Source organism: Myodes glareolus, chromosome 23 (assembly GCF_982192425.1).
Source record: "Myodes glareolus chromosome 23, mMyoGla1.1, whole genome shotgun sequence".
NCBI classification, from domain to species: Eukaryota; Metazoa; Chordata; class Mammalia; order Rodentia; family Cricetidae; genus Myodes; species Myodes glareolus.
The window spans coordinates 55803960-55830036 of record NC_142048.1 but is presented as its reverse complement, the minus strand read 5'-3'; the positions used below and the strand labels follow the sequence as shown (position 1 = coordinate 55830036).

The window sequence follows — 26077 nt, the reverse complement described above, 5'->3', positions numbered from 1 at the left end:
AATGCCTATTTCACCTTCCCTTGCTGCCCACTCGTGCAGGCCCCAGAGCAGCCAGATGCGTGGCCCCAAGACAGCCTTCTTCCTGCCATGAATCCAGATGGGAGTTTCCATGGCTGTGTGAGTGTGCAGGTAGAGAGTGTGTGCATCCATGCATGTGCCCCACCACAGCCGTGCCTGTGTTACACATGCAACTTCTGCTTTAGCTTCCCCCTCCCCCCGCCCGCCCACTGGAGCCACAGATAAGCATCGGTTAACCTCAGGACTGCTCACTTCCATTTGTGCTGGGCAGCATGGAGTCCTTTTTATTGGTGCCCATAGTGTAAACAGGCCAAGTGCACCTGCTTGACAACAGGGGGCTTTGGAGCCTGTGCGTTCATGGCTGAGGCCCTGCTGCTGTGAAGGACCATGCTAGATGAGAAGGTTTTCATATTCCATCTCTTGTTGATGACAGTGCCTACATTTCTACCCAGGTGATGCTTCCTTGAGCCTTATGTATCCAGGTCTGCTCCTCTGTCTTAGTTAGGGTCTGCTGCTGTGATGAAACATCATGGTCAAAAGCAGCTTGGGCTAGCGTGGTCTATAGAGCGAGTTCTAGGACAGGCTCCAAAGCTACACGTGTCTCGAAACAAAACAAAACAGGTTGGGGAAGAAAGGGTTTATTTTGCAATTAAAGGAAATCAGGACAAGAACTCAAACAGGGCAGGAACCTGGAGGCAGGAGCTGATGCAGAGGTCGTGGAGGGGTGCTGCTTACATGGCTTGCTCAGCCTGCTTTCTTATAGAACCTAGGACCACCAGTCCATGGATGGCACCACCTACAGTGGACTGGGCCCTTCCTCATCAATCAATAAGAAAATGTCACGCAGCCCGGGCTGTAGCCTGATCTTATGGTGGACTTTCTCGAGTGAAAGTCCCTCTTCCCAAATGACTCTAGTTTGTGTCGCACAGACAAAAATCTAGCCAGGACATCCTCCTTGCTGTGGTGACAGTGTAATGCTTACCTCAGTGGTCACAGTGTGTGGCTTCCAGGCCAAGAGGACTGCGGAGAGTCAGGGCCACTCCACTCTTGCGTGGATGAACCTAACTTCCCTCCTCGGAGCTCTCACAGAGGGCTCTAGACTCAGCTTCTTACACCAGCTAGATTTACAAAGAAGTCTGGCGCTTTAAGCACTGGGGGCCTCTGAGGCTTCCCAGAGTCCTTGCAACTTCTGCCCTTGAACACTCATACTGCAGTGACCTTCTCATGAGGTCCTGTCCCTATGCCTCCCTGGGTCACATTCTCCTGACCCCACCAGAGGCCACCTCCTTTTAATCATGTGTTAGTTATCTTTCTCTGTAACTATCTTCCAGTATGAGAGCCGCTGACCGCATGCGCCCACTTACATCTGTAACTGTCACACAATAGCCACTGACCACCACATGTGGCCACTTAAATCTGTCACTGTCATCCAGTATGATAGCCTCTGACCACATGTGGCCACTTAAATTTAAAATGAAAACAAAATAGTTGTTTCTGCTCACACATAGCTACGGCCTGCCATGTTGGGCAGCTGCAGTCTGCAATGCATGTCATGTTACAGCCTGTGCCTCAAATTCAAGGCCAAGGTCAGTGATTCTCCTGCTCACTTGTCCTGGGAGAGGGACAGCAGCCGTCACCCTGCTAGAGGCTGTGTCACTGTCCCATAAGGAGGCCTTCCTCATTCCCGTCGCACACCACCCTTAGCTGGCTGTCCAGGGAGCTGCCGATGGCTGAGAGGAAGCCCATGCACCAGAGTACTGCTTGTTAGAACTCACGGTCCAGGGTAGAAAAAAGTTGCCTGAGGGGTAGTCTTGGCAGCCTTGGGCAGCCCTCAGGGAGGAGACCAAAGATGCCTACAGCCACAATGGAGACAATGAGTGGCGGCTCCCCCGCTGCTACTACTACTACTACACACACACACACACACACACGCACACACACACACACACACACACACACACACACGCACACGCATGCTCACAGACGCACACATGCATGCATGCACGTGCACACATACACACACGCACACCAGCGATTTCTCTGTGAGGTGTGATGAGCTCTGGTTCTGAGCACAGACCAGCTCAGGTCTCCAGAAGTTCGGCAGAGATTATAGAGGCGTTCTATGGAGAGACCATGGGTTCTGGGAGGCTGAGGGAAAGGGGAGGGCAGGGGCTGCTTAGCCAAGGTGGTCGGATTTGGGTGGATTCAGGCTCTTTCAGCCAGCAGGGTCTCTCTGATTCCCCTTCTCTTCTAATATCCAGAGAAAGGCGGACTGAGCTCAATAGCTGCTGTGGAATCATGGGTTCCATTAGTCTTGTCCCCCAACACCAGGAGTGCTTTGATCACGTGTCCCCCTACCCTCCGCCAGCCACCAGCACATTCCTGTGCCTTCAGGGAGACGTTGTGACTGGGGCCACCTGCCCAGAGCCAAGCATAAGTAATAACACCCATGGATGGGAGGGGGACCACCCAGTTCCGTGACCCCATCCCTGCTCCTGCCCAGAAGTGACCAGGTCCTGTGTGTTTCAGTCAGTGAAGCTGTCAGTCTGCTGACTGACTCAAGCCTTCTGAACCCACAGAAGCCAGCCAGGCAGCCCAGAGGAGGTGGATCCCCTCAGGAAGATGGCCCTCTTGTCCTGAAGCTGCCCCTGTGCCCTGGCTGGATCCTCACAAACTCTGTACCTTTCTGCTCTCGGGATGCCCTAGACAGCCAGCTGTGCCTTCAATCAGTGAGGCCTGGACATCTGGTAGGAGGCCAGAGGTCAGGGAATGTTCCAGCTCCAGACCCTACTGAATGTGCAGCTTCATGCTGACCACATGAGGGCGCCATTAGTCAAACCATCGACCTGCCCTGGTTTCACATACTTCCCCGCCTCCTTTCATTCCTGTAACTAGCTTGTAAATCTTGTACTCCAGGACCTGCTCTTAAACACCAGTGTCACCCAGACATAGTGACAAATTTCACACACTATCAAGGGAACACGTCCCCTCTGGCCAGCGATGTCTCATCTGTGCTCACCACTAGCTGCCTCTCTCCAGGCCCCCACACCCTCTCCTGACCTCATGAGCTGGTTCCTTTCATCCAGGTACCACAGGGGCACGCTTCACACTTGCCCGGTGCTCCACCAATCCCTGGGTCCTGAGTGCTGGCTCCGGTAACCCAGCCTTAACACTCACTCTTGCTGCTCGGTCCTTGAATGTTAACAACCCCCCTCCCCCACCACACCTCGCTTCCTACTTAGGTGAGCTATAGGATTAATTTTCCCTGGGGAGATGACGCCAGGGACACCACAGGGACCAACGACAAGCCAAAGACAAGATTCCTATCTAAGTCCAGGTTATCAATCATTGCAACGAATGACGGCCTTTCTCATAGACACATGGGTGACCCCAGAGCAGCTGCATCATGGTGGAACTGGGACAGGGTTATGTACAGTGAGGGTGTGGGGAGGAGTTAGGAGGAAGGGACTGCCCAGAATCTCAGGTGAGAGTTCAATGATCCCCACCCGCTCCATCTGTGCGCATGGCAGACCTGACATTGTGCGGGTCTCCTGTGGGTTCTCATGGGTGCTCTGAGCTAAAGAGGGGGCAGTCATGTCGTGCCCGGAAGACAGTGTTCTGTGCAGCCTAGAGTCTTATGTAGTTGGGATGGGGCCAGAGGACCTCTGCTGCCCCCAGCCAATATGAGGTGACAGAAGCATTCCTACTCCTGCTGGGTCCCACAAGAAGATCCCTGCTGAGCTAGGTCTTGGGGGAAATATGAAACTGGGCATTTACATCAGCTGCAGGACAGAGCCTGGCCCTGGCCCTGTCATTTTATGATCACATTGCTGCCTAGTGGTAAAGACATCAGACCTTCAAAGCAACAGTGGCCTTACAGAAGATTCCAGCAAATTCAAAACTCCTGAAACAACAGTTGTGAGACCTTTTTTTTTTGCATAAAGTGAGCTCCTGGTCCTCAAATTTAGCTCAGGTGCCTGCCTGGGAAGCCCCCCCCCCTTACATATTGTAGAGCTGGGGATCACAGCGGGTGTCTCTAGCAAAGTAGGTGCCTGAAGGCAGAACACCCGAGGCTCCCCCATGCCTCCTCCCATTCTTCAGTTTTAGGGAAACCAGGCACAGCAGTCTCTCAAGGCCCAGGGAACTGCCCTGCAGGATCCCAGGGGAACTGCCACCCTCCTAGAGCCAATCCCAGGGCCTGGCTTGCTGGGGGTACAGGCAAGGAGATGCTGTGATGATGGAACCACCTTCAGGTGCCCCTTCTCTTCCTATAGATCCATGTTCCCTGGCATGGGAAGGAAGGAAGGGACGGAGGGAGGGAGGGAGGGAGGGAAGGAGGGAGGGAGGGAGGGAGGGAGGGAGGGACGGACGGACGGACGGACGGCCGGAGGGACGGAGGGAGGAGATGTTGGCAGCAGGTGGAGAGTCTGCCTGGGCCCACATGTGACTGGGAACCAGCTGGGCATGCCCTGGGACTGGCTGGGAACCAGCTGGGCATGCCCTGGGACTGACTGCCAGTGATGGTAAGGAGCAAGGAATTACTTCATTCCAAGATTTCCTTCAGAGAGTGTGACCCTGGGAGGCAGCCACAGTGTCCTAGTCATCTAGTATGACAGGTCCAAGTGTTGGGGCTCTGTGACAATGGGCAGCAAATGTAACCTTCCTGTGCCCCACCCTCACAGAGTGACCATGAGACCTCAGTAAAGAACTATGGTGATGTTAGTCCCACACTTGGCCCACAGCCACATAGCAAAAGGTCCTCACCCAGAGAGAGTGACTTCGGGATTTTGGATTAGGAAAGCAATTGAATGCTTTTGAGGTTTTAATTGCACCCTCCTCATAGGAGCGTGGAAGACAGTGGTGCTGAGAGCATTGTAGATTTTGATGGCCTGGCTCAGGAGGTTTCAGAGGAGAAGAATATTAATAATGACCTAGAGACTATTCTTGTGATATTTTGGTGAAGAATGTGGCTGATCTCTACCCTTGTCCAAAAATTCGGCCTGAGGCTAAATTGAGGAGCTTTAGATTGATTCCCTTGGCAGGAGAGATTTCAAGACAGCCTTTTATTGAGTGTGCTGTGCAGTTGTTAATGGTCACTCTTACACATAGCTACGAAGAGAAGGAGCAAGTCAGTAGGCAGCATCCTCCATGGCTTCTGCCTCCAGGTTCGGCCCTGCTTGACTTCCTGTCCTGGCTTCCTTTGATGATGGACGGTGATGCAGAAGTGTTAGCCAAGCCACCTTTTCCTCCCCAACTTGCTTTTGGTCACGGTGTTTCACCACAGCAACAGAAACCCTCGCTAAAGCAGGATTTCATTTGTAATAATTCTTTTTCACTCACATGGTCTCAAGTGTTCATAGTAGAGGGTTCTAGAAAAATCCAGATGTTTAGTATGAGTGAGCGAAGGCCTTCCCCTGGCACTGGGTGTAGGGGCAGAATTCATGGATGGAGCGGTGGCCGACAGCAGGTGTTTGTGTTTCCTTGGGCATTTGTGCAGATGCACATAGGAGCTGGCAAGCTGGATGTAGGCTCTCAAGTTTCTGTGTTAGGCTGGGGTGGGGCCAGCGCCCTTGGGCTGCTTGGTGGAAGTTTGTTCCTGAAGAGAATATTCTGGCTTCAGGAACTTGCTGGGGTCTCGGTTCTAGGTCCTGTTGTGCAAGGAGTATCTTTGTATTTTTGTGTGTGTGTGTGTGTGTGTGTGTGTGTGTGTGTTTATGTGTATTGGATGCATGTGTACATGTTTGTATATGTATGTGCTCAAATGCACATGTATGTGTATGTAGAGGCCAGAGGTCAGTATCTTCCTCAGTCTCTCTCCACCTTACTTTTTGTGTCAGGGTCTCTCTCCAAATCTGGAGCTCGCTGATTGGCCCAACTGACTGACCAGTGAGCCCCAGAGATCCCATCTCAGTCCTCCCGCCCCCACCCCCAGTTTTAAACTTACAAGTGTGCACTGCCATGCCAGTTTTTTCTTATGTGGGTGTTTGGAACCCACGCACAGGGCACAGGCCTTATACCTCATGGCAAGCAAATTCACCCACTAGTCACCTCCCCAGCTTCTTCACGAAGGGGTTCCATGAGAGGCGCAGAGAGATCGGAGGAAGAGGCTGTAATTCCTCCACAACAGAAATTGCTTCAGAAGAAAAAGAGGAAACTGAGCCAGGCTGTGGTGCTCTAGGAGATGGTGGCCCCCACCATAGAGCTCCGCTTTTACTGGATCGCATGTAACTCACATGGGGGCACCGCCAGGTGGATGCTGCTATTGTCTCCGCGTTTGTAGAAGAGGAATCGGAGGCGGTCACAGTGAATCCTAGAACAGTATCTCGCCTCACGCACACCCCTTGGTGTGGGCTGCTAGTAGGAAGCCTTTGTGGATTCCCTCAGATCATTGATTTGGGACTGGCAGCATGCAGCCAGACTGTTTGGGCTGAGGCTTGTGTGTGGTGACAACCTATTGGACGGAGCCCTCTTTTCTGTCACTCTCAGAAGGGCCGGGCTTAGATGACTGACTCAGAGTTACAGTGCCAGTCCCCAGACATGTCCTGGTAGTAGAGAAGGGAGGCCGGAGTGGGCTCCCATCAGCCCATCTGGTTGTGACCCCCAGGGCTCATGTATCATAGGGAAATAGCCTGTAACCTTGAGGGGGGACCCACCACCCCGGCATTGTCAGTGGTCTGTAGTCCAGGTGGCTATTACAGTGCTGCTACTTCCCTGCCTGGTTTGGGGGTGTGCCGTGGACCACATGGACAGACCAGGGTAGGCTAGCTGGATTCACCCACCAACCATTATCCACTACTACAAATTCAGCGAAGGCCTGTGTAGAGCTGTTCAGAAACCCCATATGCTACCTTGGGGTTGTAACACACAGGCCAGAGCAGGACTGGAGGGCCACTCTGTCTCCACCTCCTCAGGCGCTAGCCCAGCAGAACCAGCTGGACAGGTGAGTGGGTCCGCAGTTCTGTTGAGCTACCAGCAGCAGAAAGGAGAAAGCCACTTGTATATGGGCATTTTATCAGGAGTATTTTGCATGTCATCGGACACGTGGAGTCCTTCATACTCCCCCCCCCCCCACACACACACACACACATCCTGGTGTGCTGGATGCTTAACCGCACACTGGTGTGTGCTTTGTAGACACCAGATTACTTCCTGGGACTCAGAATGGTCTATTAATGGAGTTGCAGCATGCAGGGTTTTGCTGACTGCATAATTTATAGCACACTGTAGAATTCTGACTTTCCCTTAAGTGCAGAAATGGCTTGCTGAGATACGCCCGTGGATTCGGAAATCAGGCCCTCCAAGCCAGTGCCTCCAGCAGCCTGTCTCGTTCCTTTCTGCTGAGGATTGGCTGGCAGCAGTGGCTGCTGGCACCGCACAATTGGCTTGGATGTGAAATTAGCCAACAGAAACAGGCCTCCTACTTCCCCTGCTTCCACCCCATGACTCAGGCTTCTGCCGCCAGACTGAGCTGAGCGACTCGGGGCATGCTACACAACTGCACGATGCTGCCCTGCCTTTATCACAGATGTCGCTGCTGCGGAGGGCGAAAGCTCGTGCCTCACACCCTGCAGACATCAGGGAGCCCTCACAAGCCTTGGAGATTTTCACCCAAAATCATGATGTCATCAGGAGCCATTTTTTAATGTGGCTGAACACGGGACCTCAGATGCTGGGACTAACGTGATGTATGCATCCTGAAGCTTGTTTGGGATGGCTTGATCGGCTGCCCGTGCACAGAAAGAAGTGGCTTGGCCGTTGCCGTGCAGTGAGATGTCACTCTGTTCCAGGAGGAGGGGCTTCTGCTGACCCATGAATCGACGCTGAGAAATAAACAACATACTGAAAATATCTGTTCTCCTTTACATAGAACAGTCCTGGGGAGTGCAGGGTGGGGCTGCTTGGGCCTTCGGAAGCCTGCTCCTCTGCTGAGACCTCTCTCTGGCATGCACGTTGGCTTGCAGTACAGAGATGGCATGGGACGGTGGGGTCACCGAGGTGCGTGGCAGCCAGGTTGGCCACCAGCACGTGCTGACTGAAAGTGTTTCTCCCGTTTCAGTTTGCAGGATGCTGGCATTGGATTCATCTTGGTCATAGACCGAAGGCAGGACAAATGGACCTCCGTGAAGGCGTCAGTCCTGCGAATAGCCGTGAGTACCTCATGGGGCGGGCTCTCGGCGATCCTGGGGGTGACAGCTCTCTGCTCTTCTTTCTAGTCTGTGTGGAAGATGGGGGATTCAGGTGGCTAGCAGCGGACTTAGCCAGGGGTAGGCTGAGCCTTGCCAGCCCCAGAGGGCCTCCTGATCTCTGGGCATGTTTGTTTGTTGTGATTTTCTCAATAATGGATCACAGAAGTTTTGAGCAGAAAGATTCTGAGCGTGTTAGTCTTCAGGCTGGAAGTTAGACACTGAATCCACTCAGTCATTTCTAAGCAACTAAGGCATTCCACATGGGGCTGTTGATCTTTAATGTTGGTCCTGAGATGTGTTGGTCCTTGTTACAAGCCCCCATGGCAGGCACAGACCTCACTGTCAGGGACTGTCTGCAGCCCCCGCCGTAAAGTCACAGGCAGGACTTGCTGGCATTTTCAGGCTGCAATTACCATTTCAGAGCAGTAAGACGGAGGCTGCAGAAATCTTATTTCCACAGCTGCTCCCCACCTACAAACTTAACACAGACCCCTTCTTCCAAGACGAGCTCACCCACACTTGCCGTCTCCGCCTGTCACCCATAGCATCGTGAAGGACCCAAAGTTTGGCTGTCCGCTAGCACTGTGGCTCTAGGTTGGGGCTGTTTAACTACACCTAAGGTCTCTGGGCAACCAATCCTATGGTTTCAAGTTCTTCTGGCCTCCTGCTCTGGGTCAGAAATTCAGTGTTGATTTTGGGTGCCCCCACCTGGGGGCTGCTGTGATGAGGATTGGTGGCCACAATCAAACCATTCCTCTATAAGATAAATAAAGGCTCTGTATCTACAGTGACTCCTGCAGTCTGCAGTCTGGGTGCAAACCTGTCCCTCACTGAGCACCGTCCTGTAACCACCTCGTACACCACTGTAACCACCTCGTAGGGTGCCTATGAGTGAGCAACTCCCATCTCCCTGCTTCCACCTAGTCTTCCCGTCACCATTGATATGAAATAATAAGATCACCTGGTGGGGGCCTCACAAGACACAGATATGTCCTGGCCCCAGGGTCTGGAAGGTGCTGCTGGTGTTCCATCAACTGTGACTGTGTCCACACTAGGTTTCCAGCCATGTGGATTTACACAGGCTGCTGTGACAGCTGCTTCACATCCGGTAGCAGGGCCCAGGTCGACTTGTTGCCAGGATAGGTCCTTTGGAGTGGATCTGTAGTCCTGGGTTGATGCCACTAGGCTCCTATCCATCCTGGCATTGCAGCGGCATTCCCCCATCTCCCCCACCCTCCGTGCCAGCTCTTCCGTCAGTGTAGAGAAGCCGTCAAGACAAGTTTTGCCAATGTGGGTGGCAGGAGTCAGGATGGTCTGACTTCTGGTCTAGGACCAGCTTGTACTCACATTCCTGTAATAAGACCAGGCCCTCAGAACCCTCATTCACATGCTTCTCCCTGCCCTGTCACTGCCCAGCAGCCACCTGGGCAGCCTTGTTTACTCACTCCTGCTCACGCCTACTCAGAGCCTTGGCGCCTTTCTCCACAACTCCCAGTTCACTGCTTCCATGGAGTACAGCTGTGTGTCTGCGTGGGGCCAGCATGAGCATGGGCTTTGCACACGTGTCACCTGTAAGCACCTGGTCATTCATCCGGTGAGACTCTCTCTCTCTCTCTCTCTCTCTCTCTCTCTCTCCTCTCCGATAGAGAGGAAAGCATGTAGTTTTTTTTAAATTACATTTATTTACATGCCGTGGCATGTGTGGAGGTCAGAAAGTAACTTGTGGGGATCAGTTTTCCCCTTCCACCCGTGTGCCCTGGGAACCGTCACCCACTGAGCCGTCTGTGTTTTATCTAGTGGATTACTCCCAGGTTTGACAGTGTGTTTCCAAATACAAAGTATTTCCCAGGAAACACAGAAATTACGCTTTAAGACTGAAGCAGTCCTATGAACCTGTCCCACACGCGGCATGGCTGCTGCTCACACCCCGGCATGGGCTGGGCTCTTGTTGTGTGACTCCCTGAGCGTGACTCTAGCTGAACTTAGAACGAGGTGGGTTTCCAAGCAAGCGGACTCATCTTTCAAGCTTTGCTTTGAACACCATGGTTATAAGGAAAGAGTTTGACTTTTATATCTACATGGTCCTTTGCTTTCTCTGTTGATATTGCCTGTCTTTGAGTCGGGGCCTCAATCTATAGCAGAGTGGGGTCAAGGCTCCTGACCTCAGCCTCAGCCTCCCCCACACTGGAGTCGTAGGCGCACACTGCCATAGCATGCATTGGCTCTTACACAAAAACAGAGGAAGTGTTTTTCCTATGACTCTTAGCGTTTGCTGGTCTTAGTCTGCAAGTAGCAGAAGTTGCCATTCATCCCAGCAAAACTGCTGTGAATTCTCTTTGATCGCTAGCACTTTCTCATTAGGAGAGATGACCGAGGATATTAACACATATCCCGCAGGTGTTCTGAGCAGCTGCTGTAGGGCCAGACCTGTGCCAGGCCTGTGCAAATAACAAAGGAAGTGATCCAGGAGTGTACAGCCAAGCTGGATGTGGAGCTCATGAGGAGAGGGTACTGGGGATGGCAGGCAGTGTAGGAAGGAACTGAGATCCCGCAGTGGGGGCAGGACCTACAAGCTAGTTTGCTGCTGCCTAGGACTGGGCCCACCTTCCTGTCTGGCTAGGACCCCTGGAGAGGCTCTCTGAAGGGGCTGCTGCATGTGTGTGAATATAGCACAGGGCAGGGGGCAGGACGAAGGAAGTCTCTGGGAGGAGATAAAGTCCTGGTCATTCCTGTGATGAGGGGTGCAGTCCCAGCCTCATCGGCCAAAGCCCAGGGAAGGGTGACGAACAAGGAAACGAGGCTCCGTTTAAGGGGCTCAGCTGTCCTCCTTTGAGCCTCTGGCACTGGTCACCTGGCAAGCCTCACCTGGCAAGCCTCACCTGGCAAGGAGGCACAGTATGAGCACAGTAGGGTCTGTTCCTGGGAACGGAGCTGGGCGTGGGGAGGCCGTCCAGACCCTGACCACACCCTACACATCCTTGTGGAGCAGACCTAGGCAGCCTCCAGGATCCTGGCTTAGAGTGTGGCCAGAAGCAGCTGCCGTGGTCTCAGCACCCAGACTAGGGTTCCGCTAATCACTAGGTTTTCTTGTCCAGGTAATGTCAGGGAAACTGTAGCTTAGTGTCAGATACAACCAGACAGGCCCCCAGGAGGCCATCCAAATAGGCCCACTCGGGGTGCCTCCCCAGGGTGCCACAGAAGCAAGGAGGCTGAAGGGGCTTCTCCCTCCTACCGCCTGGGCTCCTGCTGAGCCACACTTATGTAAGCCTTGGGATCGCTGCTATTCTTAGCCACCATCTGTGCTACCTCGTGAGTTGGCGTTCCCTGCTTCAGGGTGATCTTTTTCTTTTTGGATGCCTTCAGCTTGGCTTAGAACTGGAAAAAAAAAAAAAGAAAGCGGAGGAGCCCAAAACCCAGTCTCCCTAAAATCAGAGTCTCAGTGCTTCTGTCCAGAGTAAAGTGTGTGTCCATCTATCTGCCCGTGTGTGTTAAAGCTCCGCGTTTCTGGGCTCCATCAGTGAGCAAAGACAGAGGTGGCAGGCCCAAGCTGAGACACCTCCTCACTGACAAAGAATTGGCTCCAGGTTTTGAGGAGCCATCTTCACAGGGATACAAACCCCTGAGTAGATGCTTTTGGGAGCTCTGTCAACACCTCACTCTCCCCTACCATACACCGTATGTTTCTGCCTGTGTGTCTCACAGGTGTGTTACAGTTGAAGGCATCGTCGTGGAGTGTACATGTTTGTGCTCATAGGTGGCCTAGTTCAAACTAGATATATGCTCTAGCATGTTTTACTCGAGGAAGTTGATGGTGTGTCTGTGTATGCATGAACCTGTCTGTGAGAGAGAATGTGTGTATGTATGAGTGGGTGAGGAGACCAGAGTTCAAGGTCACGTGTCTTCTTCAAATGCTTTTCCACCATACTCTTTGGGACATGGTCTCTCACTGAGTCTGGGACTCTGGTCCAGCTAGACTGGCTAGCAGCAAGTCCAAGGGTCCTCCTCTTTCCATTTCCCTGGTGCAAGGATTACGGGTGCACCCTGCCATATCCCTTCACTACCATCCTGGTGCAGGGATTACGGGTGCACCCTGCCATACCCCCTTCACTACCATCCTGGTGCAGGGATTACGGGTGCACCCTACCATATCCCACGCCCCCTCCTTTTATGTGGGTTCTGATAAATTGAACTCAGGGTCTACACTTGGAAAGCAATACTTTTTTAACTGAGCTATCTTCTCATCCCAAGAAAATGTAATTTACAGTATTGTTTTATCTGCCCAGGGGTAGAACATTATTTTTTTCTCTGGGGCTGATGTAGTCTGTGCAGAACAGTCTAGAACTTATGTCTGAGGGACCTGGGATTGCACGCCAGCCAACCAGCAGTCACATTTGCTGTGCTAAGTGTTGTCCTTTGATTCCTGCCCTGTTCTAGTCACTGGAGCCGAAAGCTCAAGTGGCCACCAGAGGTTGGAAACGCCATAGAGGTAGAGTGGAAGGCAGCACTGGAGGACTTGCAGGCCCAGGTGTCTGAGTAGTGGGCAGGGGTACTATCCCAGCGGAGCAGGGAGACTTCCCATGGAGCACTATGCCAAGGTGCAGACCAGAGACAGGAACCAGTCAGTGAACCTCAGAAGGTGGGCAGAGCTAAGATGATGTAGAGAGAATAGGTCATGTGATCAGTTCCCTTACTGAGTAAGCAACAGAGACCAGCCTGAAGGGTAGAGAAGCTGACATGGGTGGTGAGGAGCCACTTGACACCCAGTACTCCCTGGAGACAGCTGAGCGTCACGTGGAGATGTGCGCACAGCCCCTGTGAGTCTGTGTGGAAGGCTGGGGACCAGTCACTGATAATTACCCAGGCACTCACTGCCTCATGAGATGCTCCAGGGTGGCTCAGGAGGGGCAGCCTAGGTCTCCCGAGCACTGGAGTTTGAGCTTTGCCTGCAGTGGGATCCCAGTAAAACAACTGCATAGGGATGATTCATCCAGAACATTCCAGAAGGAAAGTGTACACAACCTGAAGGCTGTCTATTGAAACGGCTGCCCTCCATTCAGTGATCACGCATTCCTACTTGCTTTTATCAAGATTTTTTTTAATGATGTTTATCAGTCTTAATATTTATGGGGGAGTTCCTGTGTGTACCTCATTCTTCCCACCCCTGTCCCACTGGGATTGGTCCACGTTTTCTTTTGACAAACACTGGAGCAGTTTAGAAGAGGAAGCTTTGATTCTATCTCACAGTTTCAGAGGTCTCAGCCCATAGTCTGGTGGCCCCATTGTTTTAAAGAAATGCCAAAACAGACACAGACAAAACAGACATAGGGAAGGACATGGCAGAGGACAGCATCTGCTCACAGAGGCCAGCAGCCTGAGTGACAGGGAGTGGTCAGGGACAGGAGACCCCTGACAAGGACACACCCACAGGAAACGTCGTGCGGCCCTCCTTCCACGGTTCCATCTCTGGATAGGCTAAGCCTTTCATCAGCCAGTGGATTAAACACTGAGCCTCACCTAATCCTCTCTGGGAAATCGGACTCACCAGAGGGAAGTGTTTCACTAGTGACCTACATGCCATGATCCAGTTTGACTGGCCACACCATCATTGATACTTTGCTCATGTGCCTATGTGTGTGTGTGAACATATACATATGTAGATATGCACACACCGTCATACTTGTACACTTTCACATACATACACACAGAAACTTACATATACACAGATAAACTTGCTCACAGATACATGCATACATACAAGTACATATATACACAGAAACATGCACATAGAGACATATACAGACACGCATCATGTGTGTAACGAGACACATATACAGATGATCGACATGAATGCATATACACAGAGATGCACACATTCACATGTACACAAAGATATATGTTTAAAGAGATTTGCACACAGGTGCACACATACATGACACATGAAAACATCTAGGCACATGCAAAGGTGTGTGTGCACACATCAGCTAATGGACACTTATGCACACACACGTACATAGACCCACCTGCACTCATATATGGGCACATTTGCACACACAGATATGTGCCTGGATATACAGCTCCCCACATACATACATATATGCACACAGATACACATAAACACACATGCACAAAGGTACATACATGTATGTGCCACACACACAGATGCTGACTCACCTGCACATACATACCAAACTGCTTGCTGAGACCATTTGAGAATGGTTGCACCATTGTGATAAGTTATCCACACATTCTTAGCTGTGGGTCCACTGAAAACAGCACTGTGCGTGTGTGTGACTGTCATGTGTGTCCACAGAAAACAGCACCGTGAGTGTGACCATCATGTGTGTCCACTGAAATCAGCACCGTGTGTATGACTGTCATGTGTGTCCACAGAAAACAGCACTGTGCGTGTGTGTGACTGTCATGTGTGTCCACAGAAAACAGCACTGTGCGTGTGTGTGACCGTCATGTGTGTCCACTGAAAACAGCACCGTGAGTGTGTGTGACCGCAAATGCCAAAATTATTACAACCACTGAGGTAGTAAAAATTGTCTGTAAACTCGGGTATATATAAACTTTCTGTTTCCTAGTGAACTGTGTTTCCAGATTCCCCATCTCCCAGAAATGCTTTTATGTCTTCTACGAAAATCCAAGGTCGGTGACAGGAAGGGCAGCAGTCAGTTTGCGTTTCACGTTAGGTCCTGTGATATTGATTCTTGTGACGGCCGGAAGCCAGGACTTTGTAGAAACCCTCAGCTTGGTTCTGTGCCTCCAGCTTCAACTAGTCACCGCAGTGGGAGCCTCTAGCATTGGTTACAGGGCTCTCATGTGTCCATCAGATCAAGTCCCTGACTTCTCCGCTGGCAGATGCCCCCTCTGTTTGTGACGAACATGTCATATTATCTGTGGTGATCCTCTGGGGCTCACCAGCAGCCTCTTCCGCAATACTCTTCCTGCCTGTGTTTGCAGCTGTGGGGATTCTTTGACTCTTACCTACGTTGAGGGTGTACTGGTGTGTTGTTTCATGAATGTCTTCCCTCTGTAGACTTGTGCCGGGTGGTGTTGGGTTCGGCACACACACACCCGCACCTCCTGGCGCCCACTCAGCCCGCACCCATGTCTTTGCAGCTGTGCCTGCTTATCAGTGATTAGATGACTGTTTACTCTCTGCCTGGAGGGCAGGTGTGGACTCCATCACTGCTGAAAGAAATCGGGGTTACAAACTGAGCAGAATAGGGTGGGAAATGCCTTTCTGCTCCCAGTGTGAGCTTTGTAGTCCCATGCCCCCTACAGGGGAGATGTGACAAGAGCCAGCTGGAGCTTCTAGACTGCAGAACAGAAAGAACAGGTGCAGGCTCCCGCTTGAGGTGGGGTGGGGACAGGAAAGCCAGCTGCTTCCCTGACAGTATCATATTGTTCCATTTTCCTAATAGCTCCCAACATAATGTCTCCAGAGTTTGCGCAGTAGGATCCATGTGTTTGTTTTCCCAAGTCTAACTGATGTCAGGTCCATCAGATTGTGCTGCATGTCATCTGTGGGAAGCACAGCTGGGTGACATGGTGATGCCAATCCACCCTGAGATCTCAGGCCCAGAAGGCCTTGGGATTTGTTAACACCGGTCTCATGCATGCTTCTTTGCCTGGCGTCTGTGAACCCTCATTGTAGGCTCTACAGCCAGCATTTAGCTTCTTGAGAGGAACCTCAGACTCAGGCCCAGGGTCTTCTGACTGGTTAACACTGAGATAGAAACTTTGATGTGCTCACATTAACTTTTGTTTGTTGGGTGCTGTCAGACAAGAGAAGTTGATCAGTTACACACAGAACATCAGACTGGGCACACCTCTCGTGCACAAAGCGTCAGGCTGGGCACCCTCACCCACACAGGGCACCAGGCTGGGCACACCTCATGTGCACAACAGAAAATAAGTGATATTTTATTTTAGATAAAACTTATTGTTGTTTCACAATTCACAATTATTGAGTATTTTACAAAACACCAATATCAAATTCTCATCTGTCTAACCTGTTTTAGAAGCAAAGGTTTTATTTTAGCCTTTCCACAGTTTTAAACACAAGTGGTTGGTTCTACAGCAGAGAGTATTTACTTTACTGCTGATAGCATTCACAATAGGTATTTGCGCACATCCTTAAAAACCTCTCCCACGTGGCTTGCATTTCTTTTAATTTTTATACAATAATAATCTGAAAATTCGATAGCTTAACAGAAACTAAAACAACCTAAGGAAGAGGAAAATGGCTTCCTGTGAGACTGAAGGTCACCTCCGGCCAACAGCAGGACGCCTCCCCAGGAGCCTTGTATCTATTACAAGGTGCAGGTGTTGTTGCTCTTTTAAGGGTCCAAGCACTAGCCTGCCCTACAGAGCCAGTCTTCTGGGAGGTGTGAGTCCGGGTGACAAAGCTAATTGAAGTTTACAGAAGCGTGACTCATTGTCACCCCAAGGAAAGCTGCCTGCCCTGACAGTGCCTCCTTAAACAGTGGTGTCCAATTTCAGAGAGAACAAGTCTGGAAGCCCTTGTGTTAATATGCCCAGAATCTGTGCTCAGCTTCTGCCTTTGCAGGGCTGTGTTCTGTCCTTGGTCTGAGCACTCACCCTCTCCCAGGGCACCCATGGCAAAGCCTGATTACTGGCGTGGCGTATTCATGACTCCCTCCTGAGTGTGCCCCTGACGCGTGCCTGCACTGTATAGGACAGCTGTAGACAGCGCCATGTCTCGGCATCCTTGCCACAGCAGGGCCGAGGGCAGCCTCATCACCAGGACAAAAGCATGAGTGGGAGGGCGCGGCCCACAGCAGGGCCCTCAGCGGTTCCCAGCACACTGCTCCCTCATCCACTCAGGAAGAGCCCTGACCAGGCCCGTCTCTCAGCATGCTTCTGATCGAAAGTGATGTAACAGGTGATGTGAACATCACCATGCTGAAGGTCCTGTGAGGACCAAGGGCACGGGTTTCAACAGAAGATCTTCTTCCAGGGCAAGGCCAGTGGGAGGTCAGCCACGAGTGATAGACGCTAGTGCACACTGTCCCGGGTGGGAGATCAGCTGTGGGTGGTAGACTTTAGTGTCCAGTACCACATGAGCTGGGATCACTCCTTCATCCTGTAGAATGAGGCAGGCATTAGCTTCACTTCCCATTTTGCAGATAGGAAAAACGGAGGCAGCAACTTATCCAAGATCACACACCTTGCAAGAGGCAAAGGAGTAACCAAATAAAAACTAACTATCCAAGGATATGCATTTGCATGTGCATGCTGGGCGATTTTATATGAATCTTGGTTTCAGCTGCTCCACAAACGTATTTTTTTGCTTTTTTCTTTAATAAGTCCGTTAGTGCCCTGTGGCTGAAGTGACAAGGTGCCGTAGACGAAGTGGGTGCAACGATAGAAACTTAAGTCTGTGATTCAGGTGCCTTACTTGTGGGAAGACCCAAAGGACTGGGATGAGCAGAAGACCCTCACTTAACCCCTGACAACTAGAATATGCTTTCGGCTGTTTGGTTTTAAGCGGAACATCCACCAGAAGCCCACCATTAGCTGCAGCGGCAGGTCGGTTCCATGGCCTGGGCCGCTCGTAGCAAATGCTCCAAGCCCTTCTTCCGCTTCGCAGGCGTCTTTCCCAGCGAACCTGCAGCTCGTCCTTGTTCTCCGGCCCACGGGGTTTTTCCAGAGGACTCTCTCAGACATCGCCTTCAAGTTCAACAGAGATGACTTTAAGATGAAAGTTCCGGTGAGTGCTGAGCCTGTGCCTTTGGTTCTGCTGACGCAGAGCCAAGCGGAAGAGCATTCTTGGAGCATAGTAAATTCTCAGGGAGTTACCTCCATTCTGTGGCCATAAGTAAAATCCCACTCGATCTGCACAGAAGTTACACTTCCCTGTGTTCTGGTAGCAGAAGCTCTATGCGTTTGCCTTCCCTAAGTCCTGCCTTGCCCCAACTAGTGCTCTGTACATGCAAGGCCATGGCCTTGGATGGGTCCCATGAGATAGCTCTGTCAGAATGCTGTAAGTCATGGGACAGTTCTACGCTAGTTCACAGTGAGGGGCACACCCAAAATGTCTCAAGAAAAAATGAAGGCTAATAAAGAAGACATGGGTATCTTCTGAGTCCGTGGGCAGAGCTTCAGCTGCCAGCCATACAGGTGCTGGACCTCAGCCAGGAACAACCCAGCAGGTAGTCCCTACCTTATAGCCATGTCTCCAGCCAGCATGGGTCAGCCCCTTCCTATCATCCCTGGAGAAAGGACCCTAATATTGATTCTACTTCCCCTCAAAAACCAAGACTGCTGGGCAGGCTTGGTGCACGTCTTTAATCCCAGCACTCGGGAGGCAGAGACAGGTGCCTTTCTGTGAGTTCGAGGCTAGCGTGGTCTAGAAGAGCTAGTTGCAGAACAGCTAGGGCTATTACACAGAGAAACCCTGTCTCGAAAAACCAAAAAAGAAAAAGAAGATAAAACCAAGACTCTATAGAGCTCCAGGAACTTGTGTGTGTGTGCCAGGAGTTGCCAGAGAATGGCCCTGTGAGTTCATTTCTTTTTCACAAAGAGAACAGGAATACCAGGCATCGCCAGGCTGTGGGATTCTCCTGCAGTGACTCCCTTGCTTTTGGAAATGGAAGAATCTGGGCTGTTCGCTGTCCACAATACTGCCTGCTGTGTCTCGGTGTTTAGGTGGCACATACCCTCATTCCATACTGTCTAAAGCCACCACCTATCCCCCATGACCAATACCTGTCCTCTGCCCCAAACAGGCTAGGACACTTCTCTGAGCAAAACAGGAACAGTGTAGCCTGGGTTCCTACCCCACTTGATCCTGTCTCCACAGCAGTCTTCCTTGAGAGTCAGAGAAGTGGCTAGGGAATGGTGTTCAGCATGGCCCAAGGCCTCAGAGGTGACTGTGACTCTGAGAGTCACGCCTTAGTAGATCTAAGAATATGGCCCCCAGGTCTGTGGGAAGATACTGCACCTCATGTCTTGTGGCATCTCTTTCTGGACAACCCATTTCTTAGACCTAGTTAAGGGCAGAACCACCCAGGGCAGTCGCTCACCCAGCTTGAGGTTCAAGTCCTGATCCGAAACTAGACATGGGAGTTGTGTCCCTGACTCTGGCTCCAAGCCCTTATGGATGCTTGTAGTAACACTGTGTCCCTCCCCTCTTATGATCGGTTGACAGCAAGGCGCCAGGCCCTTCTCTACCTCCAGCAAGTGAGCTGCACTAATAACAGCTTTCCTTGCCTCTGAGCATCATGGGAGATAAGGTTGAGGTCATCTATGATGGTGTATGGTCTCTTTTATAAACTTTTCTGTAGTATTATGTTAATAGGTATCAAAAACAGGTCTCCAGAAACTGTTATGGTACCTGCGAGCTCACAGACCAATATTAGATAAATTCAAGAATTAGCAAAGGACTTGACTTTTAGAAAGTCTCTGATGCTTCTCCACTGTACTGACCTCAGGCAAGAGAGCTCTCTAGGAGCATGCCCAGGCTCTTGGCTTCTCTATTGTGGTGGGAAATAGCACATGCACGCACATGTGCACACACACACATACACACATATGTGCATGTGCATACACACACACATACATGCATGCACACACACGCCCCAATACTAAGGTTAAGGAAGGAGGTGGCATACTTCCTTGGATTACCTAATCCTTCTTTGGCTTACTGGCCATGAGCCAAGGTTGTTTGGCAGTATGTGGAAAAATTTATTAGAAGAACCAAGAGAAAATGGGACAGCTCTGTGAGAACTCTGTTTTCTAGCTCAGACTGAGAGTCTGACACTTCTTTACCTGACGGCCATTCTTCGGTCGGGACTTAGCATCTGTCCTGCTTCTCGGCAGTGTGAATAGTTCCTGGTGGCCAACCCATGGGTGGGAGGGTTCCCAGCAACCCTGACTTCTGCCTAGCAGCCGCCAGGAGCATTTCCTCTATCGTAACAACCCAGGTCATCTCCAGATGAGCCCCCACCTTACACTGGCTCAGTGTTGAATAATATATGCCATGGCATCAAATGACATCTGCACCCAGCCTCTGGAAGATCGCTCTGAGTATCTCTCTGGCAGCTTACAAAGAAAAGTCTATATTTTTATCTAAAACACATGGACAAAATAGCCTTCAAAATGACAAGAGAAAGATGAAATTGAGCTATATAGGAAGAGGCCAACTGGCCACTGCTACCACACGAAGTAGAATCTCTTCAGAGTTGTCAGTCAGTCTGAGGAGATGGGAAGTGCTAAACTGATCCTCAGCAGGTACCTAAAAGGATGTTTGTGGTGTTCTCAGCAGGAGCAAGCACAAACTGGCTTCTTAGGAAGCGAGCTCTATTTCCTCCTCATACCAAGCTCCCCTTACCGGAGAAGGTGCTGACACCCGGTTATCTGTGACGGGCCAGGTACCCTATGCAGGGTTTGCTCATGCCCAGTGGCCTCACTAGGTCCTCACCATCACCCAGTGAGAATCATCATAACATGCCCATCGTGTAGACAAGGAAACCAAGGAGCAATGTAAATAAGAGGCTTGCCTAGCTCCACCAACCAGAGGACAGAGCTGAACCTGTTCAAGTCAGAAGTCAGACTACCTTGGAGTCCAGGGCAAGCTGTCTGGTGACGATCCCCTCTCTCTCACAGGTCATGATGCTAGGCTCAGTGCCAGAACTACACGGCTACATTGACAAGTCACAGCTGACCGAGGACCTCGGGGGGACCCTGGACTACTGCCACTCCAGGTGGCTGTGCCACCGCACAGTGAGTGGCTGGGTGCTATGTCACCATATTCTCACTAGTTCATAGTTAACCCAGCGGAATTCTTTTCACATGACAACACTGCCTTTTAAAATACATGCTCACTGAAGTCTCTTCCCCAAGAATGAGGAGATGGTCCCAGTAGACCTTAGTCATTGTAAAGAAATAGCATGAGTAATAACCCCGGGCGTGGCTTTCTGGGCTTGGAGAAGAAGAAGAAGAAAAAAAAAAAAACCTACCAAGCCCTATGTCGTTGTGGTTTCCGACACTCACAAGTCTCCTAACTAGGAGGTGGAGGCAGAGACCCTGAGCCGAGAATGACCCTGGGTGGCAGGGACATTTCCAAAGCCTTCCTGGTACGTTTCTGAGGGAAGCCCGAGGTTGAGACACTCCTGGGAAGGTATTTGCTGGCACATTTGTGTCCACAAGGCTTGGGGGCCACTCTCTCCTTTCCAACGACAGTCATGGTATCAGCTTTCAGGGCTGCAGGCCACAGGCTGTGTGCAGGATTCCGTGACTGTCTTCTTGCTTCTCCCAAGGCAATCGAAAGCTTTGCCCTGATGGTGAAGCAGACAGCCCAGATGCTGCAGACCTTTGGGACCGAGCTGGCGGAAACAGAACTGCCGAATGACGTCCAGTCAACCAGCTTAGTGCTCAGCGTTCACACAGAGAAGAAGGCTAAGGCGAAGGTGAGTACCGTTCAGGGGGCCCAGGTTCTGAGCAGGGAAATGCGATACTAGAGGCAAGATGTCAGGTGAGTTGCCACACGGAAAGGCCAGGGGCAGGCAAGTCTCTGAGACGTTTGAGATACTGAGAACTGACCGTAACTGCTTTTCAAAGCCTCAGAAGTGAGCCCTGTTAAAACGTGTTGTGTCTGTGGGCGGCACCCCTCAGCCCAGAAACCCCAAAGGGCTTCAGAGTCTGTAAAACCAAGACCAGAGCAGTTCCCGATGGCTGTGCACTGGGTGGTGGGGGGCAGCTCCAGTGTAACCAGGCAGGGCCTCCACCCTGGTTCCTCTCATCAGTGACTGGTGAGGTTATGGTTGAATTTGCTGCTCCCAGCACCATTGTGCTACCAACTCCCATGGCTCTCTAGGGCAGAGACACTCTCCGTCACGTGCCGTAGATATCTATCTGCATTACCGGTGGCATTGAGACAGTGGGGTTTGGGTGGCCACTGTGTGTCCTAAGGGTGGTGCTCCATCTCTGCCATGCGTGTCACCCACTCCCTAGAAACAGTCTTTTGCTTGCACAGCAGGGCCAACTCCAGGAGAGGGATGGTTAGAAAGCCTGGTTTCCAGTTTCTTTTTGACCTTATTCCCATGTCCTGAGTGTCCTGCAACCCTAGCTTTGCGGCAGCAAGCAGGAGTGTGGCAGTTTATATATGTATATGATTTAACCCTTTGAGAATCTCATATGTGTGTACAGTATACATATACATTTGGCAGTTTTCAATGTACTACAGAAGGGACAGTTTGCACCCACAGGGCATCTTACCCCCAACCCAGGCTGTCCCCACTTACTCAGTGCTGAGACCTGAGCCCAGCTTGCTGGCTGCACTACAGGCTCTGTGTGCACTCTCTCTGCAGGAGGATCTTCAGTTGGCGCTGAAGGAGGGGAACAGCATCCTTGAGAGCCTCAGGGAGCCACTGGCGGAGAGCACTTCCCACAGCGTGAACCAGGACCAGCTGGACAATCAGGCCACTGTGCAGAGGTAAGGCCTGCACTCTCCTGCCCTACCTTGCCCTGGCCTGACTTCTGCGGATACACAGCCATTGTATAAGCATTATACTGATACCCAAGGTTGTTGCAACAGATCCTAGCCGCTAGCCTTCTGGCCATTTTCCCCCTCGGGCTTGGAGTGGACCCCAGCACCCATGATAAAGGGGATGGGAATGGAGAACAGACAGTCTTACAGACAGGAAAATGCTGGGCAAGCAGCAGCAGCCCCTTATACTCCCATGGCTCCTATATCCCCAGTGAGTCATTGTGGGCAGGAGAGCAGCCCAGGTGCCTGTGTTCCAGCCTTGTGCTTTAGAGCATGCATCCTATGCTCACAATAACGGGTACCATCTGTATTTCTCACTGGTTCCCCGTGTTTATAGCAGAGCACAGGGCAGTGCCATCAGTCAATGTCTGTTGGTGTTCTCCAATGCTTTGGCATATCTAGAGCCCCACATGCCTCTTGGCTTTATATCCTCACCATGCTTCAGGCTAGATGGCTGCCTTTCCCACCTACAGGACAGACTCGGAGCATCTGTATGGATCGAACTTGCCCAGAAACCCAACAATAGGCAGTCAGGCTCTTGGCTCTTGGCTTTCACGTGGTGTTCTCCCACATGGGCCGTGGCTGTATGCACAGCAGGCATGTTGTATTGGGAATGTGGGAAAGGCACACGGTAGGGCACCGAGGCTCACTAGCAGGAGATCTAGGCAGGTCTACCCTGGGGAGTTTATCAACTCTGCCAACACTAGGAGAAGGGACGGGTAAGGTGGTGCTGCTTGGTTCTATTTAGAGTCCCTTAGCAAGCAGTAATCCTAGGGGTAAGTGTGAAGGTGGCAGACACCAGCTCTAGAGCCGGACCGCAGACTGCACCCTGGCCCAGGTGGTCCACAGTAAACCCAATGGCCTTTCAAAAATTACCCAGTGGGGGCCCATGGAGATGGCACAGTTGATCATGCTTGCCATGCAACTATGAAAACCTGAGTTAGGGTTCTCAGTAAAATAGCCTGCATGTGCTGTCTCCTATTTGCAAGTACTGTGGAGGTGGAGACAGGCAGATTCCTGGAGTCCACTGCCCAGCCATTCTAGCAGAATTGGCAAGCTCCAGCTTCAGTGAGAGACCCCGTCTCAAATAACAAGATGGAAAACAACTGAAGAAGACACCTGGTGTCAACCCCTGATACACACACACACACACACACACACACACACACACACACAGAGACGTGTGTGTGTGTGTGTGTGTGTGTGTGTGTGTGTGCGCACGCGTGCATGCGCGCACATGCATTAGCAAACAGAGTTCTGTGTAACACAGGTTGGGGAGCCTGCGATCTTGTCTGAAGTGCACCTCCCTCGTGTTTCTGAACCCTGAGGACCTAGGAGCAAGCGACAAGGCCAAGACATCACGGGAAAGCTTGTCACCCTGGGAGGACAGTCTCCCTCACTCCTGTTGCCCCTTCCTCTCTCGCTCAGGCTCCTGGCCCAACTGAATGAAACCGAGGCTGCCTTCGACGAGTTCTGGGCAAAGCATCAGCAGAAACTGGAACAGTGCCTGCAGCTGCGGCATTTTGAGCAAGGTTTCCGGGAGGTGAGTGGCTGGGCCGCGAGGTATGGGATGCTTGCTGTCTTTCAGGAAGTGAGGAGTGTGGGTCTGTCTGCTGTAGGCTTAACTTATGTGGAAACCGAGGAAGGCTTGAAGCAGGTGACATTTAAAGAGTTTTTATTTATATGTGGGAGGGGTGTGTGCATGTATGCAGGTCGGTACACAAATTCATAGGTGTGCATGAGTAGGCTGGAGTGTCCTCCTCTATCCCTCTACCTCACTGCTCTCAGGTTCCCAGTGCTGAGATTTCAGGCACACACAGCCACACCCAACTTTTTATGTGGGTGCTGTGGATTTTGAACACTTCTCTTTTTAGCACATGTGTATTTAGTATATGTACAAATGTGCATGTGTGTGTGCGCGCATATGTGTGTGTGTATATGTGCATGTGTATAGGAGGTGGTTAAGTGGTGAACGAGCATCCCTGGAAATTCCACAGCTGTGCAAAGTGCTTGATGCTTCATACTGAACAGAATGTGTACTGAACAGGATGCTGTCAGGAGGCAGGCCCCTTTCCCTACATCATGTTAAGCGAGATTTGAGTCCAGAGTTGCTTCTGCTTTTCCCCTGTCTGTGGGAGCCTGTGTGATGGCCCCTGCTTCCTCACTGACATTGACAGTTTGCATCTTTTCTGACTAATATTATCACAGTGTGCCACTCGCTTGACGAGCGACGGTTCATCTTTTCAAAGAAACAATTTGTTTTATGTTTTCTTCTGTTTTCAGTTTCGCTTATTTCTGATTGTATCGTTAACATTTATTTCTATGGATGGCTTTGAATTTATTTTAATCTTATTCTAGGCTCTTGGGGTAGGAGCCTGCATTAGCTTTATATTTATTTATATATTAGCTTTATATATATTCTTTAATAATACGCTTATTTATCTACTTTTTTGGGTTTTTTAAACAAAGTCTCACTCTGCATACAGTTTTGACTGTCCTGGAACTCAGTGTGTAGCCCAAGAGCCTCAAACCCACAGCTATCCTCCTGCCTCAGCCTCCTAAGTCCAGATATCACAGGGGAGCTCCACCACACCCAACTCATCTGAACTATGCATATTTGTGGGGATCCCTCCCTCTCCCCACTCTTCCTGTGGGACCCACAGTTAGCTGCATTTCCCTTTTTGTTTAATTCAGTGTCTTGAGATTTTCCCATGATGTCTCCTCTTTGACCTGTGGGTCATTTACTAGTACTTTGGGTTGTTTGATTTCTAAGTGCTCAGAGAGTGAGGCCACTGGGGGATCCAGTACCCCAAGAGGCTCTGCAGGCCTGAGGGGCTTGGCTGAGCCCTGATGGCCCCCATCAGCTTGCTGCTGTCAGGGATCCCATCCCCGGTTCCTCCAGGGATGGGCTCCTGAATGAGAGACAGGTGCTCCAAGTCAGCCTTCCTCTGCCTCAGGTCAAAACTACCTTGGATTCCATGTCCCAGAAGATAGCCACCTTCACTGATGTTGGCAACAGCCTGGCACACGTGCAGCACCTCCTGAAGGACTTGACCAGCTTTGAGGAGAAGTCCAGTGTGAGAGTCCAGCGTGGGTGGAAGGGGGTGGCGGTCACAGCATCACTTGTCTGTGCAGAGGGTGCAGGACATAAGCTCCCGTGGCACCTGAGGGGTAACATAGGCAGTGTGCGAGATCCCAAAGTGCCCTCCTCCACTCAGATCCACACCCTGTCCGCCACAGCCCCCTTGTCTAGATCTCTCCTTATTACCTGTACTAGACCAGGCCAACCCAGTATGTCCTGACCCTCGGGAACTTGGCCTCAGAATGGCTTGAGGATCCGGTGACCTCAGTC

General features: G+C 51.2%; 1 protein-coding gene across 18 annotated transcripts in view; it reads left to right on the top strand.

Annotated features, from left to right (window-relative positions):
* Nucleotides 1-26077, top strand: part of Mcf2l (MCF.2 cell line derived transforming sequence like) — a 142968-nt gene that overhangs the window by 92949 nt on the left and 23942 nt on the right. For 17 of the 18 annotated variants that reach the window (XM_048456201.3, XM_048456199.3, XM_048456196.3 and 14 more), the window contains 7 exons: nt 8075-8165; nt 17827-17946; nt 20844-20960; nt 21497-21646; nt 22547-22671; nt 24154-24268; nt 25683-25802. In XM_048456201.3, coding sequence (XP_048312158.2) covers nt 8075-8165; nt 17827-17946; nt 20844-20960; nt 21497-21646; nt 22547-22671; nt 24154-24268; nt 25683-25802 — 838 coding nt within the window. Of the gene's footprint in view, nt 1-7475; nt 7704-8074; nt 8166-17826; nt 17947-20843; nt 20961-21496; nt 21647-22546; nt 22672-24153; nt 24269-25682; nt 25803-26077 lie in introns of those variants that run through there. The other variant, XM_085680648.2, reaches the window with a different exon arrangement.